At 60.4% G+C, this 24,275-nt stretch overlaps 3 protein-coding genes across 6 annotated transcripts in view; 1 reads left to right on the plus strand and 2 right to left on the minus strand.

Moving 5' to 3' along the window:
- KIFC2 (kinesin family member C2) overlaps positions 1–20,357 on the minus strand; it is a 109,983-nt gene extending 89,626 nt beyond the window's left edge. The window contains exon 1 of the mRNA XM_050800842.1: positions 20,354–20,357. The gene's annotated coding sequence lies outside the window, so the exon portion shown is untranslated. The remainder of the gene's footprint in view (positions 1–20,353) is intronic.
- Positions 870–17,761, plus strand: CPSF1 (cleavage and polyadenylation specific factor 1). Of its 2 annotated transcripts, XM_050800829.1 has the most exons (38): positions 870–965; positions 1,082–1,239; positions 9,285–9,312; positions 9,485–9,618; positions 9,771–9,851; positions 9,988–10,139; positions 10,246–10,392; positions 10,617–10,756; positions 10,832–10,942; positions 11,017–11,110; positions 11,232–11,319; positions 11,390–11,512; positions 11,597–11,648; positions 11,750–11,847; positions 11,920–11,994; positions 12,084–12,164; positions 12,253–12,342; positions 12,483–12,593; positions 12,668–12,809; positions 12,889–13,067; positions 13,141–13,277; positions 13,359–13,533; positions 13,607–13,813; positions 14,062–14,151; positions 14,251–14,394; positions 14,477–14,629; positions 15,422–15,538; positions 15,641–15,731; positions 15,816–15,900; positions 15,970–16,111; positions 16,195–16,347; positions 16,435–16,611; positions 16,689–16,755; positions 16,829–16,876; positions 16,950–17,105; positions 17,186–17,315; positions 17,410–17,548; positions 17,626–17,761. In XM_050800829.1, the coding sequence occupies exons 2-38, from the start codon at positions 1,096–1,098 to the stop codon at positions 17,671–17,673; spliced, it is 4,329 nt and encodes a 1,442-aa protein (XP_050656786.1). In that variant the 5' UTR covers positions 870–965; positions 1,082–1,095; the 3' UTR covers positions 17,674–17,761. The 2 variants fall into 2 exon arrangements, with proteins under 2 accessions (XP_050656786.1, XP_050656785.1); XM_050800828.1 differs by having other exon boundaries at positions 10,617–10,942.
- ADCK5 (aarF domain containing kinase 5) overlaps positions 17,758–24,275 on the minus strand; it is a 77,705-nt gene continuing 71,187 nt past the window's right edge. For 2 of the 3 annotated variants that reach the window (XM_050800897.1, XM_050800899.1), the window contains 12 exons: positions 20,233–20,308; positions 19,923–20,123; positions 19,704–19,844; positions 19,507–19,620; positions 19,296–19,427; positions 19,141–19,224; positions 18,986–19,067; positions 18,837–18,915; positions 18,664–18,755; positions 18,327–18,579; positions 18,137–18,253; positions 17,758–18,044 (listed from right to left, as the gene is read on the minus strand). In XM_050800897.1, coding sequence (XP_050656854.1) covers positions 17,939–18,044; positions 18,137–18,253; positions 18,327–18,579; positions 18,664–18,755; positions 18,837–18,915; positions 18,986–19,067; positions 19,141–19,224; positions 19,296–19,427; positions 19,507–19,620; positions 19,704–19,844; positions 19,923–20,123; positions 20,233–20,308 — 1,477 coding nt within the window. In that variant the 3' untranslated portion in view covers positions 17,758–17,938. The remainder of the gene's footprint in view (positions 18,045–18,136; positions 18,254–18,326; positions 18,580–18,663; positions 18,756–18,836; positions 18,916–18,985; positions 19,068–19,140; positions 19,225–19,295; positions 19,428–19,506; positions 19,621–19,703; positions 19,845–19,922; positions 20,124–20,232; positions 20,309–24,275) is intronic. The other variant, XM_050800900.1, reaches the window with a different exon arrangement.

Here is a 24,275-nt window from a genome sequence, read left to right on the forward strand (position 1 = left end):
CCCCACAATTTTTGTATTTTTAGTACAGACTGGGTTTCACCATGTTGGCCAGGCTGGTCTGGAACTCTTGACCTCAGGTGATCCGCCCAACTTGGCCTTCCAAAGTGTTGGGATTACAGGCGTCAGCTATCGCCTCCTATTGACTTTTAAAAGGAGGTTGAGTGTGGCTCAGGGGTCACATGCCTGAGCATCCAAGTGGCCCTTCCCCCACTGCCCAATGAGCAAGTGAGTAGATTTGGATGCCACAAAAACACATATTTCCACGCCATTTTCTTGCGCCTAACGATACTTTCTTGTTTTATTTCTCATGATTCCGTTTCGAGGTCCTAGGCCCGTGCCTGGTCCAGGATCCAAGCTCCTGGAAGCTGGCACTGGGCCCGCCCTGGGTAGGCAGCAGTGAGCAAGGCGGACGGACAGCGCTGGGCTCGCGGGCCTGCGGGGTCCTGCGTCCTCCGCGGCAGTGTTGGCGGCGGGGGTGGCTCTGCGAGGGGACACTGAGCAGAGGGGGCGTGCGGCCTCTCTAGGAAGCTTTCTCGGAGCCCCCGACGCTGGCAAGGCGCCCGCCCCCTCTTCCGGACCCCGGCGCGGCCCCCTGCACCTGGGGGCTAGCAGCGGAGTCGCTTCTCCCTGCAGCCCTCCTGGGTCTGGTGGAGACGCATCCCCGGCGGACCCCGAGCCGCTGCAGCCAGCGCCCCTGCGGCTTCTCACCCGCGCTACTCCGCCCGCAGCGGAGGCCCCGCACTTCGCGCGCTAGGAGTTTGGAGTCCGGACGTCCCGCCCGGAGCCGAGCCGCCAGGCCGCCCCGCACCCCGGGCCACCAGGGGCCGCTGTCGCCCCTGCAGCAGCTCTCACGGGGCGGCGCTGCGCAGGCGCCGAAGCCCGGAACCTTCGCGCCCAGCTTCTGGGCCCGGCCGGGCCAAGTTCGCCGCCGTCCCGGTTCCCCTCGAGTCGGCTCCAACTGCCAGGTGGGCAGCCGGGAGGGCGGCCGAGGCGGCAGCGCGAGGCCGGCGAGGGACGCGGTACGGGGCCGGGGTCCTGCGCGGGCGACCCCGCTCACTCTTCCTCTCCCGGCCTTGCGCAGCCCGGGTTGGCGCCATGTACGCCGTGTACAAACAGGCGCATCCGCCCACCGGCCTGGAGTTCGCCATGTACTGCAACTTCTTCAACAACAGCGAGCGCAACCTCGTGGTGGCCGGGACCTCGCAGCTCTACGTGTACCGCCTCAACCGCGACGCCGAGGTAGGTCGGGCCCTGGGCGCCCTCCCCGCTCTCCGCGACGTGAGTGCTCTCACCGCCCCCAGTTGCAGATGGAAGAGCCAAGCCCCAGACAAGTTCAGTGATTTGCTTAAGGTTCCCCTGCCTCAGGAGCCAGGATATGACCCAGAATCTCTTGTGCTCAGGTCCTTTCTCGGCTGCTACCCTGTCCTGCCTCCCTTCCTGCCCCACCGGGAAGGGCGCGCTGCCGTAGCCGTCTTGTTTGCTCTTCTGTGTTTTCAGCAAGTTGTTTGGAAGGAACGAACGCCCACTGTGTGCTGGGTAGCAGGGATACCATGTGAACCACACCTGCAGACACTTGGGGGAGGGAAACATCTAAATAAACACACCTGCCCCTGAAGCAAGTGCTGCTGCGGGGATAAAGGAGTGAATGAAGGAAACTCTGTATTTCCAGTCGCATGATCAGAAGAGCCTGTCTGAGGCAGAGCGGGAGTTTATCAGAGGAAGGACATTCCTAGCACCAGGAACAAGGCCAGGTCTAGGATGGGGACAGACTGTTGACAGGAGTCTTGGTACACTGGGGCACGTGCCTCAAGGGTTTGGGAAATACAGTGGCATTTTGGTTGCCAGAGGGTTGAAAGCTGGTCCAGAAAGGCTACTTGCAAGAGGCAGTTTCTCCATTGTTCTTGAAGGGAGGAGTAACTCTTACCCAGGCCCAGGGAAGGTGAGAGGAGGGTGTTCCAGGCAGAAGAAACAGCCTGTGCACAGGTCCAAAGCAGTTGAGGGTGGAGAGTCATGCACGGTGTGGCCGTGGTGTAGAGTGGATGTGGTGGTGGGATGGAGGGAGGTAGGCTGTGGTCAGGACTGTTCTCCACAAAGCAGGGAGGAGCCACAAGAGGGTTGTGAATAGGGGCTGACCCAGCAAACAGATGGGTCAGAGGCGTAGGCCAAAGGAGGCCAACCCTCCTGGGCACCTACCCCAGCATACACGTGTTTGCTGGCCAGGGCTCCATCCTCTGAAGGCTTGACGAGGGCTGGAGTTTCTGCTCCGAACACATGGTTGGCAGGAGGCTGCAGTTTCTCGCCACATGGGCCCCTCCCTGGGTCAACTCACAGCATGGCAGCCTCCCTCACAATGAGAGACTCACCAAGACTGAAGCCACAGTGAGTCCTGTAACCTAATCTCAGGCTGGGTGCATTGGCTCACAACTATGGCCCCACACTTTGGGAGGCTGAGGTGGGATGACTGCTTGAGGCCAGGAGTTCAGGACTGGCCTGGGCAACATAGCAAGACCCCATCTCTACAATTTTTTTTTTTTTTCCTGGTGAGACAGAGTCTTGCTCTGTCACTCAGGCTGGAGTGAAGTGGTGTGATCTCACGCTAACTTTAACCTCTGCCTCATAGGTTCAGACAATTATTGTGCCTCAGCCCCTCCACCCAGTAGCTGGAATTACAGGTGTGGGACACCACGCCCGGGTAATTTTTTTTTTTTTGTATTTTTAGTAGAGACAGGGTTTTGCCACATTGGTCGAGCTAGTCTCAAACTCCTGAGCTCAGGCAGTCCACTCACCTTGGCCTTCCAAAGTGCTGGGATTACAGGAGTGCACCGCTGTGCTTGGCCCAAATATAAAATATAAAAGTTAGCTGGGTGGCCGAGCGCGGTGGCTCAAGCCTGTAATCCCAGCACTTTGGGAGGCCGAGACGGGCGGATCACGAGGTCAGGAGATCGAGACCATCCTGGCTAACACAGTGAAACCCCATCTCTACTAAAAAATACAAAAAACTAGCCGGGCAAGGTGGCGGGCGCCTGTAGTCCCAGCTACTCAGGAGGCTGAGGCAGGAGAATGGCGTAAACCCAGGAGGCGGAGCTTGTAGTGAACCGAGATCTGGCCACTGTACTCCAGCCTGGGCAACAGAGTGAGACTCTGTCTCAAAAAAAAAAAAAGAGTTAGCTGGCCTGTGTGTAGTCCTAGCTACATGGGAGGCCAGGGTGGAAGGATCGCTCAAGCCCAGGAGGTCAAAGCTGCAGTGAGCTATGATCGCACCACTACACTCCAGCCTGGACAACACAGTGAGACCGCATCTCAAAAAAAAAAAAAAAGAAAAGAAAAAAAAAAGAGGCCAGGCGCAGTGGCTCATGTCTATCATCCTAGCACTCTGGGAGGCCAAGGTGGGTGGATCACCTGATGTCATGGGTTCAAGACCAGTATGGCCAACATGGCAAAACCCTGTGTCTACTAAAAATACAAAAATTAGCTGGGTATGGTGGCAGGCACCTGTAATCCCAGCTACTTGGGAGGCTGAGGCAGGAGAATTGCTTGAACCCGGAGGCGGAGGTTGCAGTGAGCCGAGATTGCACCACTGCACTCCAGCCTGGGCGACAGAGCAAAACTCCACCTAAAAAATGAACTAGTACACTATTAAACTGTCATATTCTGCTGGTCATATCTACCAACCCTGGTAGGGGTGGTGGAGGCTGCAGCACCTCCCAGCATTCACTGCAGAGGGCGTTGTGCTGCCGTGGACGCTGCCACTGGAGGTCAGCCAACGTGCTCATTCCACATCGGGCAGCAGTGCAGGGCAGGAGTTGAGGAGTTGAGGAGTGAGGTCTGGTATGGAGGTAAAGCCAGAGTCTTCAGCCTGGGGGTGGTGTCTGCCCTTGGAAACTGGCACCCAGAGTATAGCCCAGGACAGGGTCTTGGGGCACCCCAACATTGAGAGATTGGGGAGATGAGAGGCCATGAAAGAGGTGGAGGTCGCATGGCCTGGAAGGCAGGGGGAAAGCTGGACAGGGCCCTGGAGGCCCAGGGAGGGCAGCTGGGGAGGGACTCGACGCTGGGTCCCATGCTGCTGAGCCTCAGGTGATGTGACTGCGACGGGGCAGGCTGGGGCCATGAGGGGTTGTGGTCTGACTGGAGCAGCGGTAAGAGCCTGCAGAGGAGGAGAGTCAGTAACAGTGAACAGAGACAACTCTGGAGGAGATGTGTGTAAACTGAAGCAGGAAATGGAGCCGTAAATGGCAGGAAAAGAGGTTTTCTTCTTTTGTTTTTTGTTTTTAGGAAATGGGGTCTTGCTATTTTGTCCACACTGGCCTCAAACTCCTGGGCTCAAGCCATCTTCCTAGGGTCAGTCTAGTCATGGCTCTGTAACAAACTGCCCTGGAACATAGAAATGAAGTCTTTCATCATAATTGCACACACCTGGAAGTCTGGTTTTCAGGAATCCATCAGTGTGTGGGGATCCCTTGGCGCTCCTCCACCAGGGCTGAGCCTTGACAGGGATGACTTGAAGAGCTGGGAACAGGCCAGATGTGTCTTCCCCTACCCCCCCCCTCATCCCTCTACTCTCCCCTGTCCCCCAGCGTGGCTAGCTGGATTTTCCCGGCAGCATGGCGATGTTGGTGTAGTTGAGCTTCTTGCAGGAACTCAGAGCCCAAGGAGCCTAAGGCAGAAGCTGCCGGTCACTTTAAGGGCTAGACCAGGAGGGCACATCCCTGCCACAACAGTCTGCCCTAAAGGCAGCCTCTAGCCCAGATTCACCTGGAGAGGGAGGGAGACAGCCACCTTTCGTGCAGCTGTCTTTTTTTTTTTTTTTCTTTTTTGAGACAGAGTCTCCCTCTGTCACCAGGCTGGAGTGCAATGGCGCCATTTCAGCTCACTGCAACCTCTGCCTCCCGGGTTCAAGCAATTCTCCTGCCTCAGCCTCTCGCGTAGCTGGGACCACAGGCGCTACCACCATGCCCGGCTAATTTTTAGTAGAGATGGAGTTTTACCATGTTGCTTAGGCTGGTCTCGAACTCCTGACCTCAGGCGATCCACCTGCCTTGGCCTCCCAAAACTCTGGGATTACAGGTTTGAGCCACTGTGCCCGGCCTCGTGCAGCTGTCTTGAATCTGTCCCAGAGAATCAAGTGCAGGCTTGGTTTGGCTTGAGTGTGACCTGCGCACCCATGGCCATGGGAAGGCAGGCACAGAACATGGGCGCAGTGAAGAGGGTGGGGGGTGTCTGCTGGTACCTGTCTCTGGGGGAGGCAAGAAGCAAGGCCAGTTGCACCTCAGGGTGTTGAGGGGCTGTTGCTTTGCAGAGAGAGGGAGGAGAAGGCATGGATAGGAAATGGGCGAGCATGTGGCCTTGGGCAGTACAAAAGTCCCCTTTATGGGGAAGAAAATATACAAACAACACTGTTGAAATTAATAAAAGTCCGTTTTTGTTTTTGTTTTTGTTTTTGAGACGGAGTCTTGCTCTCTCGCCCAGGCTGGAGTGCAGTGGCACAATCTCGGCTCACTGCAAGCTCCGCCTCCCGGGTTCACGCCATTCTCCTGCCTCAGCCTCCCGAGTAGCTGGGACTACAGGCGCCCGCCACTGCGCCCAGCTAATTTTTTCTATTTTTAGTAGAGACGGGGTTTCATCATGGTCTCGATCTCCTGACCTTGTGATCCGCCTGCCTCGGCCTCCCAAAGTGCTGGGATTACAGGCGTGAGCCACCGCGCCCGGCCTTGTTTTTGTTTTTTGTTTTTGAGACACAGTTTTGTTCTTGTTGCCCAGATGGGAGCACAGTGGTGCGATCTCGGCTCATTGCAACCTCCCCCTCTCCGGTTCAAGCAATTCTTCTGTCTCAATCTCCTGAGTAGCTGGGATTACAGGCACGCGTCACCACGCCTGGCTAATTTTTTGTATTTTTTAAAAGTAGAGATGGGGGTTTCACCATGTTGGCCAGGCTGGTCTCGAACTCCTGACCTCAAGTGATCCACCTGCCTTGGCCTTCCAAAGTGCTGGAATTACAGGCGTGAGCCACCGTGCCCAGCCTCTTTTTTTGTTTTTGAGACAGAGTCTCACTGTGTCGCCCAGGCTGGAGTGCAGTGGCGCTATCTCTGCTCACTGCAAGCTCCGCCTCCCGGGTTCACGCCATTCTCCTGCCTCAGCCTCTCGAGTAGCTGGGACTACAGGCGCCACCACCCCTGGCTAATTTTTTGTATTTTTAGTAGAGACGGGGTTTCACCGTGTTAGCCAGGATGGTCTTGATTGCCTGACCTCTTGATCCGCCCGCCTCGGCCTCCCAAAGTGCTGGGATTACAGGTGTGAGCCACCGCGCCTGGCATTTGGTCACTATTTCTTTAGCTATTTATTCTGTTCCCGTTTCCCCAAGATGCCAGTTAGACATTAGACCATTTGACTATGTATACATTTTTCTTAAAATTCTTCTGAGTGGTGGCCGGGCACAGTGACTCACGCCTGTAATCCCAGCACTTTGGGAGGCCGAGGCGGGTGGATCACCTGAGGTCAGGAGTTCAAGACCAGCCTGTGCAACACAGTGAAACCCCGACTCTACTAAGATACAAAAAAAAAAAAATTAGCCGGGCGTGAGAGCATGCGCTTATAGTCCCAGCTACGTGGGAGGCTGAGGCAGGAGAACTGCTTGAACCCGGGAGGCAGAGCTTGCAGTGAGCCGAGATCGCACCACTGCACTCCAGCCTGGCGACAGAGCCAGGCTCTGTCTCAAAAAAAAAAAATTCTTCTGAGTGGTTACCCGTTTCTTGCATGTACACTGAAGTGCAGTTGATCTCTGTGTACTGGCCTTATACTTGGTAGAGGGGATCAGGCATCCTTGACTGGTCCCGACCAAGAGGGAAACATTTTCTTTTTTGTGAGACGAAGTCTCTCTCTGGCCCCCCAGGCTGCAGAGCAGTGGTGCGATCTCGGCTCACTGCAGCCTCCGCCTCCCAAAGTGCTGGGATTACAGGTGTGAGCCACCGCGCCTGGCGTTTGGTCACTATTCAAGCGATTGTATCACTTGAGGTCGGGAGCTGAAGACCAGCCTGGTAACTGGGCGCGGTGGCTCACGCCTGTCATCCCAGCACTTTGGGAGGCCGAGGCTGATGGATCACGAGGTCAGGAGATGGAGACCATCCTGGCTAACACCTTGAAACCCCGTCTCTACTAAAAGTACAAAAAACTAGCCGGGGGTGGTGGTGGGTGTCTGTAGTCCCAGCTACTTGGGAGGCTGAGGCAGGAGAATGGCGTGAACCCAGGAGGTGGAGCTTGTAGTGATCCGAGATCGCGCCACTGCACTCCAGCCTGGGCGACAGAGCAAGACGACATCTCAAAAAAAAGAAGAAAGACCAGCCTGGCCATGGTAAACACCCTATCTGTACTAAAAATACAAGAATTAGCCGGACGTGGTGGTGCGTGCCTGTGATCCTAGCTACTGAAGAGACTGAGACTGAGACAGGAGAATCGCTTGAACCTGGAAGGCGGAGGTTGCAGTGAGCCGAGATTGCGCCATTGCACTGCAGCCTGGGCCACAGAGTGAGACTCTGTCTCAAAAAAAAAAATTCCTCCTATTTTTGCTTTACTAAGAGTTTTTAACATGAATGCTTTTATCAGATGCTTTTTTGTGTCCATTAAAGTGACACGATTTTTCTCCTTAATTTTGACACATGGTAAGTTTAGTGATGCCTGTTCTTGTCGAAAACTAGTTTTGTGTTCCTGGAATAACTCAACCCAGTTTTGTTATAATACTCCTGCTTGTCACTGGGCTCATCTGCAAGTGTTTTGAGGAGATTGGTGTCACTTCCTGTCCCATCTGTCTGTGGGCTGTTGGGGTGGCCAGAGCCGCCTGCGGTGCCATCAGTCCCACACCAGTGAGTGAGTTGTTTTTTTTTTTTTTTTTTTTTTAAATTTGTTATTACTTCTGAAACCTTTGGTAGAATTTGCAGGTGAAGCCCTGGAGTTGCCCTTGTCGCTGTGAGATGGGTATTGGTTTGTGGATGCCTCTTCTGTGTCTGTTAGCCAGCTTCCAGGATGCCCTCCCCATAGCACAAGTCCATCATGAAAAATGACCTCGAGGTGGCTCACACCTGTAATTCCAGCACTTTGGGAGACTGAGGCGGGTGGATCACCTGAGGTCAGGAGTTCGAGACCAGCCTGGCCAACATGGTGAAACCCCGTCTCTACTAAAAATACAAAAATTAGCTGGGCATGGTGGCAGGCGCCTGTAATCCCAGGTACTCAGGAGGCTGAGGCAGGAGAATCACTTGAACCCAAGAGGCAGAGGTTGCAGTGAGCCAAGATTGTGCCATGCCATTGCACTCCAGCCCGGGTAACAGAGTGAGACTCCATCTCAAAAACAAACAAACAAATAAAAAAACCCACTTTTTCCTTGCCTTGAGGCAATGGTATATAAGTATGCTAACTAAACTAGCTGCTTAGCAAAGAAGACACAGCCTCTTATCCTTCTGGGACAGCAGTGAAAAGGGAGGAGGTAGAGAGGCAGCCTGAGGGAGCCCAAGGTGTCAGGATAGCTCAGGGCTTCCTCCTCTCTAACAGGCACAAGGATCAGTAGCTACAGGTACCCCTTGGCTCTGGCTTCCTATCCTGTGACATTCGGACCCAGGGGCCGGTGCTGGGCTGCTGTGAGTGTGCAACCAGGCAGGTTTGGGGGTGTGCAGATGCAGAGACAGTGCACTCTGACCCTGAGTATTTGCCTCACAGGGCCTGGCTGCTAGGGAGCCGTGAGGTAGGGGTTTCTGGGCTGCTAGGGAGCCGTGAGGTGGGGGTTTCTGGGCTGCTAGGGAGCCGTGAGGTGGGGGTTTCCGGGCTGCTAGGGAGCCGTGAGGTGGGGGTTTCTGGGCTGCTAGGGAGCCGTGAGGTGGGGGTTTCCGGGCTGCTAGGGAGCCGTGAGGTGGGGGTTTCTGGGCTGCTAGGGAGCTGTGAGGTAGGGATTTCTGGGCTGCTAGGGAGCTGTGAGGTAGGGATTTCTGGGCTGCTAGGGAGCCGTGAGGTAGGGATTTCTGGGCTGCTAGGGAGCTGTGAGGTAGGGGCTTCCTGGGGAGGGGCCTGTGCCAGGGCTGCGCCGTGGGCATGAGAGCATGAACGGGGGTCACTGGGTGGGGGGTGTGCACAGCTGTCTCCAGAAGCCCCTGGTCTGCTCCCTCCCTCCCTCCCTGCTGCAGAGAGGGTTTGGGCAGAGCTCCCAGGAGGCAGGGGCCAGCCGTGGTGGTTTTTTCTCATTCCCTGGATGAGGTGAGCTGCCAGATGTAGCCCCTCACTGCCCTCTCTCCCCACTCCAGGCTCTGACCAAGAATGACAGGAGCACAGGTAAGTGTGGTGGGGTGGCCTGGGGCTGTGGGGGTGCCAGTGTGGGTGCCAGGCATGGCTGGGCCCTAACCCTGAGCCCTGGCGTCTCCCCTAGAGGGGAAGGCCCTGTGGGTGCCATTGCGGGTGCCAGGCATGGCTGGGCCCTGACCCTGAGCCCTGGTGTCTCCCCTAGAGGGGAAGGCCCACCGGGAGAAGCTCGAGCTCGCTGCCTCCTTCTCTTTCTTTGGCAACGTCATGTCCATGGCCAGCGTGCAGCTGGCAGGAGCCAAGCGGGATGCCCTGCTCCTAAGCTTCAAGGATGCCAAGGTGAGTGGTAGGCTTGGCGGGGTGGGCCTGGCCAAGGCGTGGGAGTGGGTGCCAGGGCCTGGTGGGGTGGGCCTGGGCACAGCTGTTGGTTGCCGGGGGTGACACTGTCAGGACAGGCAGTCGGCAGCCACGGCTGTGCCCTCTGACCCCAGCTGTCTGTGGTGGAATACGACCCGGGCACCCATGACCTGAAGACCCTGTCGCTGCACTACTTTGAGGAGCCTGAGCTTCGGGTAGGGCCATGCTCACGCCCTGACCCAGGCCCCAGCCCAGCCACCCTCCCTCCCCCTGCAGCTGGGTTCTATTGCCCCAAGTGCTTCCCTTGGAGTCTCCTATGCTGGGCCTGGCTGATGCCCCCTCTGCCCCCAGGACGGGTTTGTGCAGAACGTACACACGCCGCGAGTGCGGGTGGACCCCGATGGGCGCTGCGCAGCCATGCTTGTCTACGGCACGCGACTGGTGGTCCTGCCCTTCCGCAGGGAGAGCCTGGCCGAGGAGCACGAGGGGCTCGTGGGTGAGGGGTGAGTGCCAGCTGAGGCAGACTGTGGTGCTCGGGTGGGGGGCCCCGGAGCCCAAGCTCCCCTCCCCGCACCCCCTCCTCTCCTGCTGAAGCCCTTGGCCCCCCAGGCAGAGGTCCAGCTTCCTGCCCAGCTACATCATCGATGTCCGGGCCCTAGACGAGAAGCTGCTCAACATCATCGACCTACAGTTCTTGCATGGCTATTATGAGCCCACCCTGCTCATCCTGTTCGAGCCCAACCAGACCTGGCCTGGGTGAGCCCCCTAAGGAGGCCCCTCTGCGCTGTGGGTCCCCCAGCTGCCTCTGCCTGGGGCGGGGCTCATGGGGCACAGGTGGGGTTTGTGGGGTTTGGAGCAGGGATTATGGGGTGTGGGTGGGGCTTGGGGCGGGGCCTGGGGAGGGGGCTTGCTCAGTGAGGAGCGGGGCCTGGATCTCTGCAGGGAGGTAAGGCCCTTGGCTGACTCACTGGCATCCCCAGGCGCGTGGCTGTGCGGCAGGATACGTGCTCCATCGTGGCCATCTCACTGAACATCACGCAGAAGGTGCACCCCGTCATCTGGTCCCTCACCAGCCTGCCCTTTGACTGCACCCAGGCTCTGGCTGTGCCCAAGCCCATAGGTGAGTATCCTGGGAGTGGATGGGGGTGTGTGGAGGGAGCGCTGAGCCTGCCCACCAGCCTGTGTCCACCTCCAGGTGGGGTGGTGGTCTTTGCCGTCAACTCTCTGCTGTACCTGAACCAGAGCGTTCCCCCATACGGTGTGGCTCTCAACAGCCTCACCACAGGCACCACAGCTTTCCCGCTACGTGAGTGTGGGGTGGCTGGGGTGGGGCAGGGATGCCTTGGGCCTGCCCAGTCGGCCTGACCACCCACCCCACAGGCACCCAGGAGGGTGTGCGAATCACCCTGGACTGCGCGCAGGCCACCTTCATCTCCTACGACAAGATGGTCATCTCCCTCAAGGGCGGCGAGATGTGAGCCCCTCCCCCGTCCATGAACTCTGCCCTTACCATCCCCCCAAGTCCCCTAGGGTCTCCTGGCCCCCTTCACTCCCCCAGGGTCCCCGTCCCCGACTCAGAATTCTCCCTGCCCCAGCTACGTGCTGACCCTCATCACCGACGGCATGCGCAGCGTCCGAGCATTCCACTTTGACAAGGCGGCCGCCAGCGTCCTCACCACCAGCGTGAGTTGGGACTGGGGGTTGGCTCTGGGTCCAGGCCCAGTCCCGCCCTCACCCGCCTGCCCTCCCTCAGATGGTCACCATGGAGCCCGGGTACCTGTTCCTGGGTTCTCGCCTGGGCAACTCCCTCCTCCTCAAGTACACAGAGAAGCTGCAGGAGCCCCCGGCCAGTGCTGTCCGTGAGGCTGCTGACAAGGTGGGTTTCCTAGGCCCGTCGGGCCACCACCCTTCATGTGGGCAGTGCCGCGGCGTGCCACTCAGCGCCCCTCCTGCCTCACAGGAAGAGCCTCCCTCAAAGAAGAAGCGAGTGGACGCGACGGCCAGCTGGTCAGGTGAGGGCCGGGCCGGGGCTGGTCAGGTGAGGGCCGGGCCGGGGCTGGTCAGGAGTGGGGCCGGTGACCCAGGGCTGTGCTCAGGGGAGCTCTCTGTGCAGCTGGGGGTAAATCGGTGCCGCAGGATGAGGTGGACGAGATTGAAGTGTACGGCAGCGAGGCCCAGTCAGGCACACAGCTGGCCACCTACTCCTTTGAGGTGAGATTGAGGCAGCAGGGCCTCCACCCCAGCCAGTGCCCCCAGCGGCCCCTGACTTTCGCTGTGCCGCAGGTGTGTGACAGCATCCTCAACATCGGACCGTGCGCCAACGCTGCCATGGGCGAGCCTGCCTTCCTCTCTGAAGAGGTGCCCAGGGTCGTGGTCAGGGCTGTGGGCAGGAGCTGGAGTGTGAGTGGGGGTGGAGGGCATAGTCCTCACTCCTGAGTCCTGTGCAGTTTCAGAACAGTCCTGAGCCGGACCTGGAGATCGTGGTTTGCTCTGGCCACGGGAAGAACGGGGCTTTGTCAGTGCTGCAGGTGTGTGGGCAGGTAGGGGCGGGCGCCTCCTGGTGGGACCTGGGTGGGCTCACAGCCCCATCACACCCCCACCCCATCACCATTCTAGAAGAGCATCCGGCCCCAGGTGGTGACAACCTTTGAGCTTCCCGGCTGCTACGACATGTGGACAGTCATTGCCCCAGTGCGTAAGGAAGAGGTAGGTGCGAGCCCGCTGCAGGGAGGCTCTGGGATGGGACCGGCACTGCCTTCCTGTGGACTGGGGGGGCCCAGGTCGCACCTGCGTGCCTGCCCTCACTGGACTGTGGCTCCCAGCCTGCTCCCCTTTGGCGCTGACAGGAGGACAATCCCAAGGGGGAGGGCACAGAGCAGGAAGCCAGGAGCCCGGAAGCAGACGATGACGGCCGTAGACATGGATTCCTGATTCTGAGCCGGGAAGACTCAACCATGGTAAGGGGCAGAGCCTGGGACCTGGGGCTGGGGTCCCCTTCGGGGGGTGCCTCCCTCACAGCTGTTGCCCGCAGATTCTGCAGACGGGTCAGGAGATCATGGAGCTGGACACCAGTGGCTTTGCCACGCAGGGCCCCACGGTCTTTGCTGGGAACATCGGGGACAACCGCTACATTGTCCAAGTGTCACCGCTGGGCATCCGCCTGCTGGAAGGAGGTAGGTGGGTGGGGATGGTGCGGGGTGGGGCAGCGGGTGAGCCCTGGGGAGGCGCGTGCTGACTGCCCCATGCCCACAGTGAATCAGCTGCACTTCATCCCTGTGGACCTGGGCGCCCCCATCGTGCAGTGCGCTGTGGCCGACCCCTATGTGGTCATCATGAGTGCCGAGGGCCACGTCACCATGTTCCTGCTGAAGAGTGACTCCTACGGTGGCCGCCACCACCGCCTGGCGCTGCACAAGCCTCCCTTGCACCATGTAGGCCCCTCATCTCCAGCGTCCACCCGTCCCCGCCCCCTGTCCACCACTGAGCCCACCCCTCTCCCCACAGCAGTCCAAGGTCATCACGCTGTGCCTGTACCGAGACCTCAGCGGCATGTTCACCACTGAGAGCCGCCTGGGCGGGGCCCGTGATGAGCTGGGAGGCCGCATTGGCTCGGAGGCCGAGGGCCTGGGCTCGGAGACTAGGTGCGTGGGGGCCGGGGGCACAGGTAGGGGCTTGGGTCCCTGTGGCTGGCAGGCTGCCTGTGACCCTCTGCTGGCCCCCAGCCCCACCGTGGATGACGAGGAGGAGATGCTGTATGGGGATTCAGGCTCCCTCTTCAGCCCCAGCAAGGAGGAGGCCCGAAGAAGCAGCCAACCCCCTGCTGACCGGGACCCTGCACCCTTCCGGGCAGAGCCCACCCACTGGTGCCTGCTGGTGCGGGAGAATGGCACCATGGAGGTAGGTGGTGCCCTGCGCTGTGGCCCAGCCGGCTCTGCCTGCCTGCCTCCACTGACTGCTGCCCACCCCGCAGATCTACCAGCTCCCCGACTGGCGGCTGGTGTTCCTGGTGAAGAACTTCCCTGTGGGGCAGCGGGTCCTCGTGGACAGCTCCTTTGGACAGCCCACTACACAGGGCGAGGCCCGCAGGGAGGAGGCCACACGCCAGGGGGAGCTGCCCCTCGTCAAGGAGGTGCTGCTGGTGGCACTGGGCAGCCGCCAGAGCAGGCCCTACCTGCTGGTGAGAACGCCTGACCTGGCCTCCCCTTTCCATCTTCCCCACGGCCCCGCCCCTTCCCATGGCTCCGCCCCATCTTCCCCATGGCCCTGCCCCTCCCCATGGCTCCGCCCTATCTTCCCCACAGCCCTGCCCTTACCCACAGCCCACCTCTTCCCATGGCCCATCCCATCTTCCCATGGCCCTGCCCGGCCCCGCCCCTTCCCACGGCCCCGCCCCATCCCCCCCACGGCCCCCCCTCACCCTGCCAGGTGCATGTGGACCAGGAGCTGCTCATCTACGAGGCCTTTCCCCACGACTCTCAGCTCGGCCAGGGCAATCTCAAAGTCCGCTTTAAGAAGGTGCCGGTGGCTGGACTGCAGGGGCGTGGGGTGGGTGTGGCACAAGGGATGGGTTTCAGACCCGGAGCCCCTGGAGGACCTGCATGGTTTCCCCCCCAGGTCCCTCACAATATCAACTTCCGTGAGAAGAAGCCAAAGCCATCCAAGAAGAAAGCAGAAGGTGGCGGCACGGAGGAGGGGGCCGGGGCCCGGGGCCGCGTGGCGCGTTTCCGCTACTTCGAGGATATTTATGGCTATTCAGGGGTAGGCCAGCGCCTTTGCATGGGACTATGGTAGAAGAGAGATGTGGCCTTATCCACAGCATCCTGACAGTGCCTGCCCCCAGGTGTTCATCTGCGGCCCCTCCCCTCACTGGCTGCTGGTGACTGGCCGAGGGGCTCTGCGGCTGCACCCCATGGCCATCGATGGCCCCGTCGACTCTTTCGCTCCATTCCACAATGTCAACTGTCCCCGCGGCTTCCTGTACTTCAACAGACAGGTGGGGCCTGGCCAGTTCCCAGCAGCACTGGCTGATGCTGCCCCAGCTGGGGGCTGAGGGGGAGGGAACAGGAGAAGGGACCATTGGCTCCAACCTGAGGATCAGGAAGGAGTGTCCAGAGGGCAATGGGGTTGAGGCCGAGGAGGTGGAACCTGGGGCTTGGTGCACCAAAGGTCTGGAAAGGGGTGGTTCGAGTTGGGGCTGCAGCCCCTGGGGTCCCCGCCACTGCTCTGCTGGCTAGCTGGGCAAGCCCTCACAGGGCCCGGCCTCTGCAGTTCTCAGGAGAGCTGACTTGAGCGCTAGCTCTGCCCCTTGGCTCTTCTGTGACTTTGGGAGGGTGCACATGCCTTCTGATCCTGGTTCCCCATTTAAGCCACCACAACACTCCAGGTCGCTTGAGGCCCTGACTGGGATGCGGTGAGTGCTTCCCAGGCACCTGAGGACTCAGGACTGTCCGTGAAAGAGGGCAGCCCTGGCTCCCTCTGCCTGCTTTTCAGTCCCCAGCATGGCAGTCTGTGGACCCTTTATCTGCAGCCTCCAGTGCCCTCCTGGCCTAGCTTTCCCCCCCCCCGTGGCCAACATCCCTAGCCCTAGCTGAGCCTGGGAAAATGGACAGGAGCCCCAGAGGCTGAGCAGCAGCCCATTCCGGGACGTTCGTGGACACAGCTGCCCCTCACCCACCCCTGCTCCCGAAGAGCTGAGGGCAACATCCCAGGGTTCTTGGCGGCCTGGGCCCACCTGCCCCTGCCCTTGGCTAGCCCTGGATCCCCTGACCCTGTGCCTCCACCCCAGGGCGAGCTGAGGATCAGTGTCCTGCCTGCCTATCTGTCCTATGACGCCCCATGGCCTGTCAGGAAGATCCCGCTGCGCTGCACGGCCCACTATGTGGCTTACCACGTGGAGTCCAAGGTCTGCCCCCCACCCCCACCCCCACCCCCACCCCCGCCCCCGCCCCACCAGGGACCTTTTGGGCCTCACCACTGGCATGTGACCCCCACCACTAACCCACAGGTGTATGCTGTAGCCACCAGCACCAACACGCCGTGTGCCCGCATCCCACGCATGACTGGCGAGGAGAAGGAGTTTGAGACCATCGAGAGAGGTGGTGACGCCCACACCACGCTCCCCCATCCCCAGCCCCATCTCGGGGAAGCCCCGCCCTGACTGTCACCCTTGGTCCCCACAGATGAGCGGTACATCCACCCCCAGCAGGAGGCCTTCTCCATCCAGCTCATCTCCCCAGTCAGCTGGGAGGCTATTCCCAATGCCAGGTGAGGCTGGGCCAGGGTGGGGGCTGCCCAAGGCCCCCGGGGCAGCATCTGAGGCCCCGGCCCCCACAGGATCGAGCTGCAGGAGTGGGAGCACGTGACCTGCATGAAGACAGTGTCGCTGCGCAGCGAGGAGACTGTGTCAGGCCTCAAAGGCTACGTGGCCGCCGGGACCTGCCTCATGCAGGGGGAGGAGGTCACGTGCCGAGGACGGGTAAGGGGCCAGTGGGCGGGGGCGGGAGCAGGCAGCCCCTGGCAGCCCCTATGCCATTCCCACACCATCCCCATGCCCTCCAGATCTTGATCATGGATGTGATTGAGGTGGTACCTGAGCCCGGCCAGCCCTTGACCAAGAACAAGTTCAAAGTCCTTTACGAGAAGGAGCAGAAGGGGCCTGTGACTGCCCTTTGCCACTGCAACGGCCACCTGGTGTCCGCCATCGGCCAGAAGGTGCGCCAGTCCCACCTGGCGCGTGCCCCCGCCTCACTCCCACCCAGCTCGGCCTCTGCCCCTGCTCAGCCTTCCCTCCGCCCCCAGATTTTCCTGTGGAGCCTGCGGGCCAGTGAGCTGACAGGCATGGCCTTCATCGACACGCAGCTGTACATCCACCAGATGATCAGCGTCAAGAACTTCATCTTGGCAGCCGACGTCATGAAGAGCATCTCGCTGCTGCGCTACCAGGAGGAGAGCAAGACACTGAGCCTGGTGTCGCGGGTACGCCTGTGGCCACGGTGCCCGTGTCTGGGTGGGTAGCCACCCAAGGCACCTCTGACACCCCTTCCCGCCCCCAGGATGCCAAGCCCCTGGAGGTGTACAGCGTGGACTTCATGGTGGACAACGCCCAGCTGGGTTTTCTGGGTATGTGGGCAGGGCCCTGGGGAGCTGAGGCTCTGGGGGTGGCCGGGGCTGACTCTGGGCCTCTGCTCCCCAGTGTCTGACCGTGACCGCAACCTCATGGTGTACATGTACCTGCCCGAAGGTGAGTGCTTCCTCCACCCCCTCTGCCTGGGCCAGGTCTGGGCTGACAGTGACCCAAGGCCTTTCTGGTCTAGCCAAGGAGAGTTTTGGGGGCATGCGCCTACTGCGCAGGGCGGACTTCCACGTGGGTGCCCACGTGAACACGTTCTGGAGGACCCCATGCCGGGGGGCCACCGAAGGGCTCAGCAAAAAGTCGGTCGTGTGGGAGAATAAGCACATCACGTGGTTTGGTGAGTGTGGGGGGCAGGTGTGTCTGGGTGGGGGGCCCTAGGGTTGGCCTGGCTCACACCGAAACCCTCCCCACCGCCAGCCACCCTGGACGGTGGTATCGGGCTGCTGCTGCCCATGCAGGAGAAGACCTACCGGCGGCTGCTGATGCTGCAGAACGCGCTGACCACCATGCTTCCGCACCACGCCGGCCTCAACCCCCGTGCCTTCCGGTGAGCCCCGGCCCCGCCCCTGTGCAGCGCCCCCTCCACCCCAGCCTGCCCTGACGCCCCAGCCTGCCCTGACGCCCCTGCCTGCACGCCCCAGGATGCTGCACGTGGACCGCCGCACCCTCCAGAATGCTGTGCGCAACGTGCTGGATGGCGAGCTGCTCAACCGCTACCTGTACCTGAGCACCATGGAGCGCAGCGAGCTAGCGAAGAAGATCGGCACCACGCCCGACATAGTGAGTGCGCGCCCCAGTCTGCGCCCGCCCCTCCGTGCAGGTCCCCACCCACCCATCCACCCGTCTGTCCCCTGCAGATCCTGGACGACTTGCTGGAGACGGACCGCGTCACCGCCCACTTCTAGCCCCGTGGATGCCGTTGCCACCAGCACCACCGCACTACCTCCCACCCCCCTTTTTGTATAAAACACAAGGAAAAATATTTTTGTTTGAGAGGACTGTGTGTGGTCATTACACGGCCTCCTGGCCCAGCTGCGGTCACAGCCCCCCAGTGCAAGTGCCCACGGGGCTCGGGGCGTCCACACCTTCAGCCCCGCCACCTCCGTCGGCTCAAGGCGTAAAGGGCCCCGCAGGCCCCAGGCGGCTGCCGTGGTCGTCGGGCCGCGCACCCTAGGTCTCCAGGTACTGGTAGAGCTCCTCCGCTGGGGGCACGAGGCTCAGGCGCACCAGAGCACGAGCCAGGAGGGCAGTCAGCCGCATGGCCAAGGTCTCCAGCCTGTGCGGGTCAGGTCACAGGTGGGTGGGGAGGTGGATCACAGGTGAGTGGGAAGCAGGCCCCCGCCATCCACCTGCCCCGCAGCCGCTCACCTGAGCGCCACTTCAAACTTGAGCATCTCCCAGACAACCTTGGCATGGCGCAGGAGACTGGTGCCGTAGACACCCCGGTACGTGGCGCCCACCAGGCGGCTCCAGCCGCGGACAGCCCTGCACACACCCGCATTAGCGCCGCATCAGCCCCACACCAGCCCCACCGCGGGCGCCTGCTCGGGCCACCGACCTCTTAGCCATAAGGAAGTAGCGGTCCACGGGGGCGCCAAGGGCCACGTTGATAGCGCGCACGGTGTTGATGTTGCGCAGTACTAGCAGCATGGGTCGCGGCAGCGCCCTGAGCACCGCCATGATGGCCTCGAAGTGCTCGCGAGCCATGTCCACCATGTAGGCTGCCTCCTCGCGGCTCAGTAGGTGTGAGCCCCACAGCTGCCCCAGGCGCACGGGGCGCTGCATGAGCATCTCGGAGAACAGGAGGTAGTCTGAGGAGGGAGGAGGCTCTGAGCTGGGCTCCGCGCCGCCCGCCTCCCTTCTGTGGTGCCCCGGCCACCCCCGCACGCCCTCACCTTTCACCCCCAGTGCGGCTGCGTGCGCCCTCATGGCGGCGTCGTCCCGCAGGATGATAGCCCGCCACAGCTGGCACAAGGCTGCGCGGTCCCTGGGTGGATGGGCCCGCAGCCATGAGCCCCCTGTGGCAGGAGAGGCTTGCCCCGCCCCACGCCCACCCGCCCGCGCTCACTTCTCCTCCAGGAACTGGTAGAGCCCATGGTCCAGCAGCACCAGCTCCGCTTTCCCGTCCGGGCCTTTCCGCACCAGAACTAGGGATACAGCCTGTTAGGTCGCGCCGCGCCCACCCCGAGACCCCCCACCCCCGGGGTAACTTCCTACCGTTGCCAGGGTGTGGGTCCGAGTGGATGAAGCCCGTGTAAAATATCTGCTCAGCAAAGGCCTTGATGAGCTTTTCTGCTATCTGGGGAGAGGAGAGACCTTGCAGTGGACGTAGCACCCGCCCGCCCCGCCCCCGCCCCCGCCCCCGCACTCACGTCCTTCACCGCCAGTCCCTGGCTCCTGATGGCCTCCACATCGTTGACCTTGCAGCCGGCGCAGAAGTCGGCGGTGAGCACGCGCTGGGGAGAGCAAGAGGCTGGGCTCAGCAGGCCCGGCGCTGTGCCCACCCCAAAGGCCTGGCCCAGCCCACCTTGCTGGACTTGTCCCAGTGCACGCGGGGCACCACGATGTAGGGGAAGTGCGCCAGCTCCTGCGCACAGCGCTCCGCGTTGCGGCCCTCATTCTCGAAGTCCAGCTCCTGGGCCAGGGTCCCCTTCAGGTCCTGGGGGCCAGATGGTGGTTGAGGACCAGCTCTGCCTACGTGCTTGCTCCTGCTGGCCGAGGAAGGGGTGGGGCAGTACCTGGAGGACCCAGCTGAAGCCAAAGCTGGGGTGCATGACCTCAATGAGCCGCAGCAGGAGCTCCAGGGTGTGGATGTCCCCGTCAAAGCGGTCCCGCAGGTCGATGTACTGCACCTGCACTAGGCGAGGGCATGGTGAGGACATGGGGTCCCCTGTGCACTCCGAGTCCACTGCTGAACAAGGTGGTCCCCACATACCTTCACAGCCACGCTGGTGCCATCGTGCAGCTTGGCTCTGTGCACCTGTGCCAGGCTGGCAGCAGCAATTGGCTGGTAGTCAAACTCCTGGAAGAGCTCATGGGGCAGGGCCTGGAAATCCTCAAGAAACAACTCGTCCACCTGGAAGGACAGGTGCTCAGAGCAGCCTGGGGCCACTGCTGGAGCCCCCACCTCCCTCTGCCCCAGCGTAGCACTCACCTCCTGGAAGCCCCGCTTGAGGGCCCTGTCCTCCAGCACGCGCAGGGTCTGGGTGTACTCGCGGGGAAGCAGGTGGTTGAAGGAGCACAGCCCCTGGCCCAGCTTCACGTAGAGGCCCCCGTTGCTGATGGCCCCTGCCACCAGGGCATCAGCTGCCCTCTGGTGACACGCAGACATCACCTCCAAGTAGCCCGGGCTGTTCTGACCACAGGCATGGAGAGAACACATGGGGACAGGTGGCTGCCTCCTCAGTCCCACCCGGCCCACCACCTCATGCCCACCACCATGTGCCCAGGGCACCGGGACAAACCTCTTCCACCCCTCGAAGGACAACATTGGTGCACCACCAGTAGTCCAGGGAGATCTGCAGGCCGACCTTCAGAGACCTGCGGGTAGGGGTGGCCTCAGTCTCCAGGGGGACAGGCTCAGGGCCCCAGTGCTTGGTCCTCTTGTCAAAGCCCTCATGGTCTAGCTTCACTCCGGCCAGCCCTTCATGTCCCCAGGGTGAGGCGAAGCCAGGGTCCAGCCTATAGCCCCACAGGCCCGTGTGAGCACAGGGGGGACTGCTGAGCTCATGGAGTGTCCTGTGGCCCTGCAGGTCAGTCTCAGCTCAAGATCAGTAGAACAGGGCCAGGTGTGGTGGCTCATGTCTATTATCCCAACACTCTGGGAGGCTGTGGTGGGAGGATTGAGCTCAGGAGTTCGAGTCTGGCCTGGGCAAGATGTTGAAACCCTGTCTCTACCAAAAATACAAAAAATTAGGCAGGCATGGTGGTGCACACCTGTGGTCCCAGCTCCTCAGCAGGCTGAGGCAGGAGGATCGTGTGAGCCCAGGAGGCGGAGGTTGCAGTAAGCCGAAATTGCACCACTATACCCCAGCCTGGGCAACAGAGCAAGACTCCGTCCAAAAAAGATCTGCAGTCGGGTGCAGTGGCTCACGCCTGTAATCCCAGCACTTTGGGAGGCCAAGGTGAGCGGATCACCAGAGGCCAGGAGTTCAAGACCAGCCTGGTTAACATGGTGAAACCCCGTTTCTACTAAAAATACTAAAAATTAGCCGGGTGTAGCGGCACACACCTGTAATCCCAGCTACTCAGGAGGCCAAGGCAGGAGTCGCTTGAACCTGGGAGGTGGAGGTTGCAATGAGCCAAGATCGCACCACTGCACTCCAGCTTGGGCAACAAGAGTGAAACTCGGTCTCAAAAAAAAAAAAAAAAAAAAAAAAGAGGCTGGGCGTGGTGGCGCACACCTGGAATTCCAGCTACTCGGGAGGCTGAGGCAGGAGAGTCGCTTGAACCTGGGAGGTGGAGGTTGCAGTGAGCCAAGATCGCGCCATTGCACTCCAGCTTGGGCAACAAGAGCGAAATTCGGTCTCAAAAAAAAGAGGCCGGGCGTGGTGGCTCACGCCTGTAATCCCAGCACTTTGGGAGGCCGAGGTGAGCGGATCACCAGAGGTCAGGAGTTCAAGACCAGCCTAAGCGGCCGGGCGCAGTGGCTCAAGCCTGTAATCCCAGCACTTTGGGAGGCTGAGACGGGCGGATCACGAGGTCAGGAGATCGAGACCATCCTGGCTAACACGGTGAAACCCCGTCTCTACTAAAAAATACAAAAAACTAGCCGGGCGAGGTGGCGGGCGCCTGTAGTCCCAGCTACTCGGGAGGCTGAGGCAGGAGAATGGCGTGAACCCGGGAGGCGGAGCTTGCAGTGAGCTGAGATCCGGCCACTACACTCCAGCCTGGGCGGCAGAGCGAGACTCCGTCTCAAAAAAAAAAAAAAAAAAAAAAAAAAAAGACCAGCCTAAGATGGTAAAACCCCGTTTCTACTGAAAACACAAAAAATTAGCCGGGTGTAGCGGCGCACACTTGTAATCCCAGCTACTCGGGAGGCCGAGGCAGCAGTCGCTTGAACTTGGGAGGTGGAGGTTGCAGTGAGCCAAGATCGCACCACTGAACTCCAGCTTGGGCAACAAGAGCGAAACTCGGTCTCAAAAAAAAAGAGGCTGGGTGTGGTGGCTTACACCTGTAATTCCAGCACTTTGGGAGGCCAAGGCCGACAGATCACAAAGTCAAGAGATTGAGACCATCCTGACCAACATGGTGAAACCCCGTCTCTACTAAAAATAACAAAAATTAGCTGGGCGTGGTGGTGCGTGCCTGTAGTGCCAGCTACTCGGGAGGCTGAGGCAGGAAAATCACTTGAAGCCAGGAGGTGGAGGTTGCGGTGAGCTGAAATCGCACCACTGCACTCCAGCCTGGCAACAGAACGAGACTCAAAAAAAGATCTGCAGAATGGGCAGCCTGTGTCCATGCCACCCTCACTCCCTGCCACCCTCAAGGGTGAGATGGGGTAGGGGACAGTATGGATGGTGGTGTCCCCTGGAGAGATGGGGTTCCAAGGCTGTCTGTGAAGGGAAAGGATGGCAGCAAGGGGGCAGGGCTGAGGCAGCAGAGGTCACAGGAGGGTCAAGGTCACCTGCAGACTGAGGTCCGCTAGGAAGAGAGGAGGACACCAGGAAGGTGGGTCTCCAAGGCCTGGGGAGGCAAGGTCTGCAGGGAAGAAAGCCCAGTTAAGGCAGGAAGTGGGGGACATCCTGGGCGTCTGTTGAGCAGGTACTGGGCTCCTGGAGGAGATTTAGGCAAGAGGATGGGATGCTGGGGTGGAGGGGTGTCCCCAGGCCTGGCCCCAGCTAGGAGGACATCAGGGTGGGGGCCCTGGGGGAACTCTGGGGACCAGCTGGGCAGCCCTGGAATGAGGCGCCAGGCAGCGAGCAGACCACACGCAGGTGCACAGGGAGAGGCTGAGGTCAGAGTGGCTTCTCGAAGGCTGGCCATGACCAGAGGCCTGTCCCTGCGTTCTGCGAAGCTCACGTACCTGCCTGGGACAGGGCCCACAGTCATTCCTGATGCGCAGCCCAGGTGGGCTCTGTGTCCCCCATCACTCCAGGGAGACCCCCCCACTCAGGCCCCATTCTGGGCCCCCATAAAGAGCAGAGCACCTGGAGTTTGTTGGTTGGGTTGGACCAGGGTTTCTTTTCTTTTTTTTTTTTTTGAGATGGAGTCTCGCTCTGTCGCCCAGGCTGGAGTGCGGTGGCGCGATCTCGGCTCACTGCAAGCTCCGCCTCCCGGGTTCCTGCCATTCTCCTGCCTCAGCCTCCCAGTAGCTGGGACTACAGGCGCCCGCCACTGCGCCCGGCTAATTTTTGTATTTTTAGTAGAGACGGGGTTTCACCGTGTTCGCCAGGATGGTCTCGATCTCCTGCCCTCGTGATCTGCCCGCCTCGGCCTCCCAAAGTGCTGGCAGGCCAGGGTTTCTTTTTGAGATGGAGTTTTGCTCGTTGCCTAGGCTGGAGTGCAGTGGCACGATCTCAGCTCACCACAACCTCCATCTCCCAGGTTCAAGCGATTCTCCTGCCTCAGCCTCTCAACTAGCTGGGATTACAGGCATGTGTCACCATGCCCAGCTGATTTTGTATTTTCAATAGAGATGGGGTTCTCCTTGTTGGTCAGGCTGGTCTCGAACTCCTGACTTCAAGTGATCCACCTGCCTTGGCCTCCCGAAGTGTTGCGATTACAGGCGTGAGCCACCGCGCCGGGCCGAATTGGGCCAGGGTTTCTAAATGTGCTCTGGGACTCAAAGGCTACTCGGTGGGCCGTGCTGGCTTTGGACCAGAGCGCATCAGCTTTAGACCCCAAGACCCTCGTCGAGACCCAGGCGTGTGAGAGAAACCTAACTGCTTGTGGCAGGCACAGGACTTGCTTGCAATGGTCAGTGACTGACGGGGAAGGCAGGGCCGCCAGCCACCTCGTTTCTGTGGCTGGCACCGAGCTGCCTCAAAAACACTGAAGAAATGAACAGGTGATAGAGCTACCAGCAGACGTTCCATGGCGTTTGCCCGAGAAGGCACAGGGAGAGGCCAAGCCCAGCGGCCCTTTCTGCAAACCAGCCTGCCTGTCCTGACAAGCTGCCCCATCTACCCCTACCTGTGTGCACGAGCACAAGAGCCCAGCAGCACCCTGCGTTCCACAATCAATGCCTGTGTGCATGTGAGCCAACACAACGATTTCTATCACCTAGAGCTGAGTCTGTTGATACAGCAAGCAGTTTTGACACAGAGTCAAGAAAAGTTATATCAAAAATGGTTAGGCCGGGCACAGTGGCTGACACTGGTAATCCCAGCACTTTGGGAGGCCAAGGCGGGTGGATCACCTGAGGTCAACACGGTGAAACCCCGTCTCTACTAAAAATATAAATATTAGCTGGGTGTGGTGGTGCACGCCTGTAGTCCCAGCTACCTGGGAGGGGCTGAGGCACAAGCATCGCTTGAACTTGGAAGGCAGAGATTGCAGTTGCAGT

This window comes from Macaca thibetana, chromosome 8 (assembly GCF_024542745.1).
Source record: "Macaca thibetana thibetana isolate TM-01 chromosome 8, ASM2454274v1, whole genome shotgun sequence".
Classification (NCBI taxonomy): domain Eukaryota; kingdom Metazoa; phylum Chordata; class Mammalia; order Primates; family Cercopithecidae; genus Macaca; species Macaca thibetana.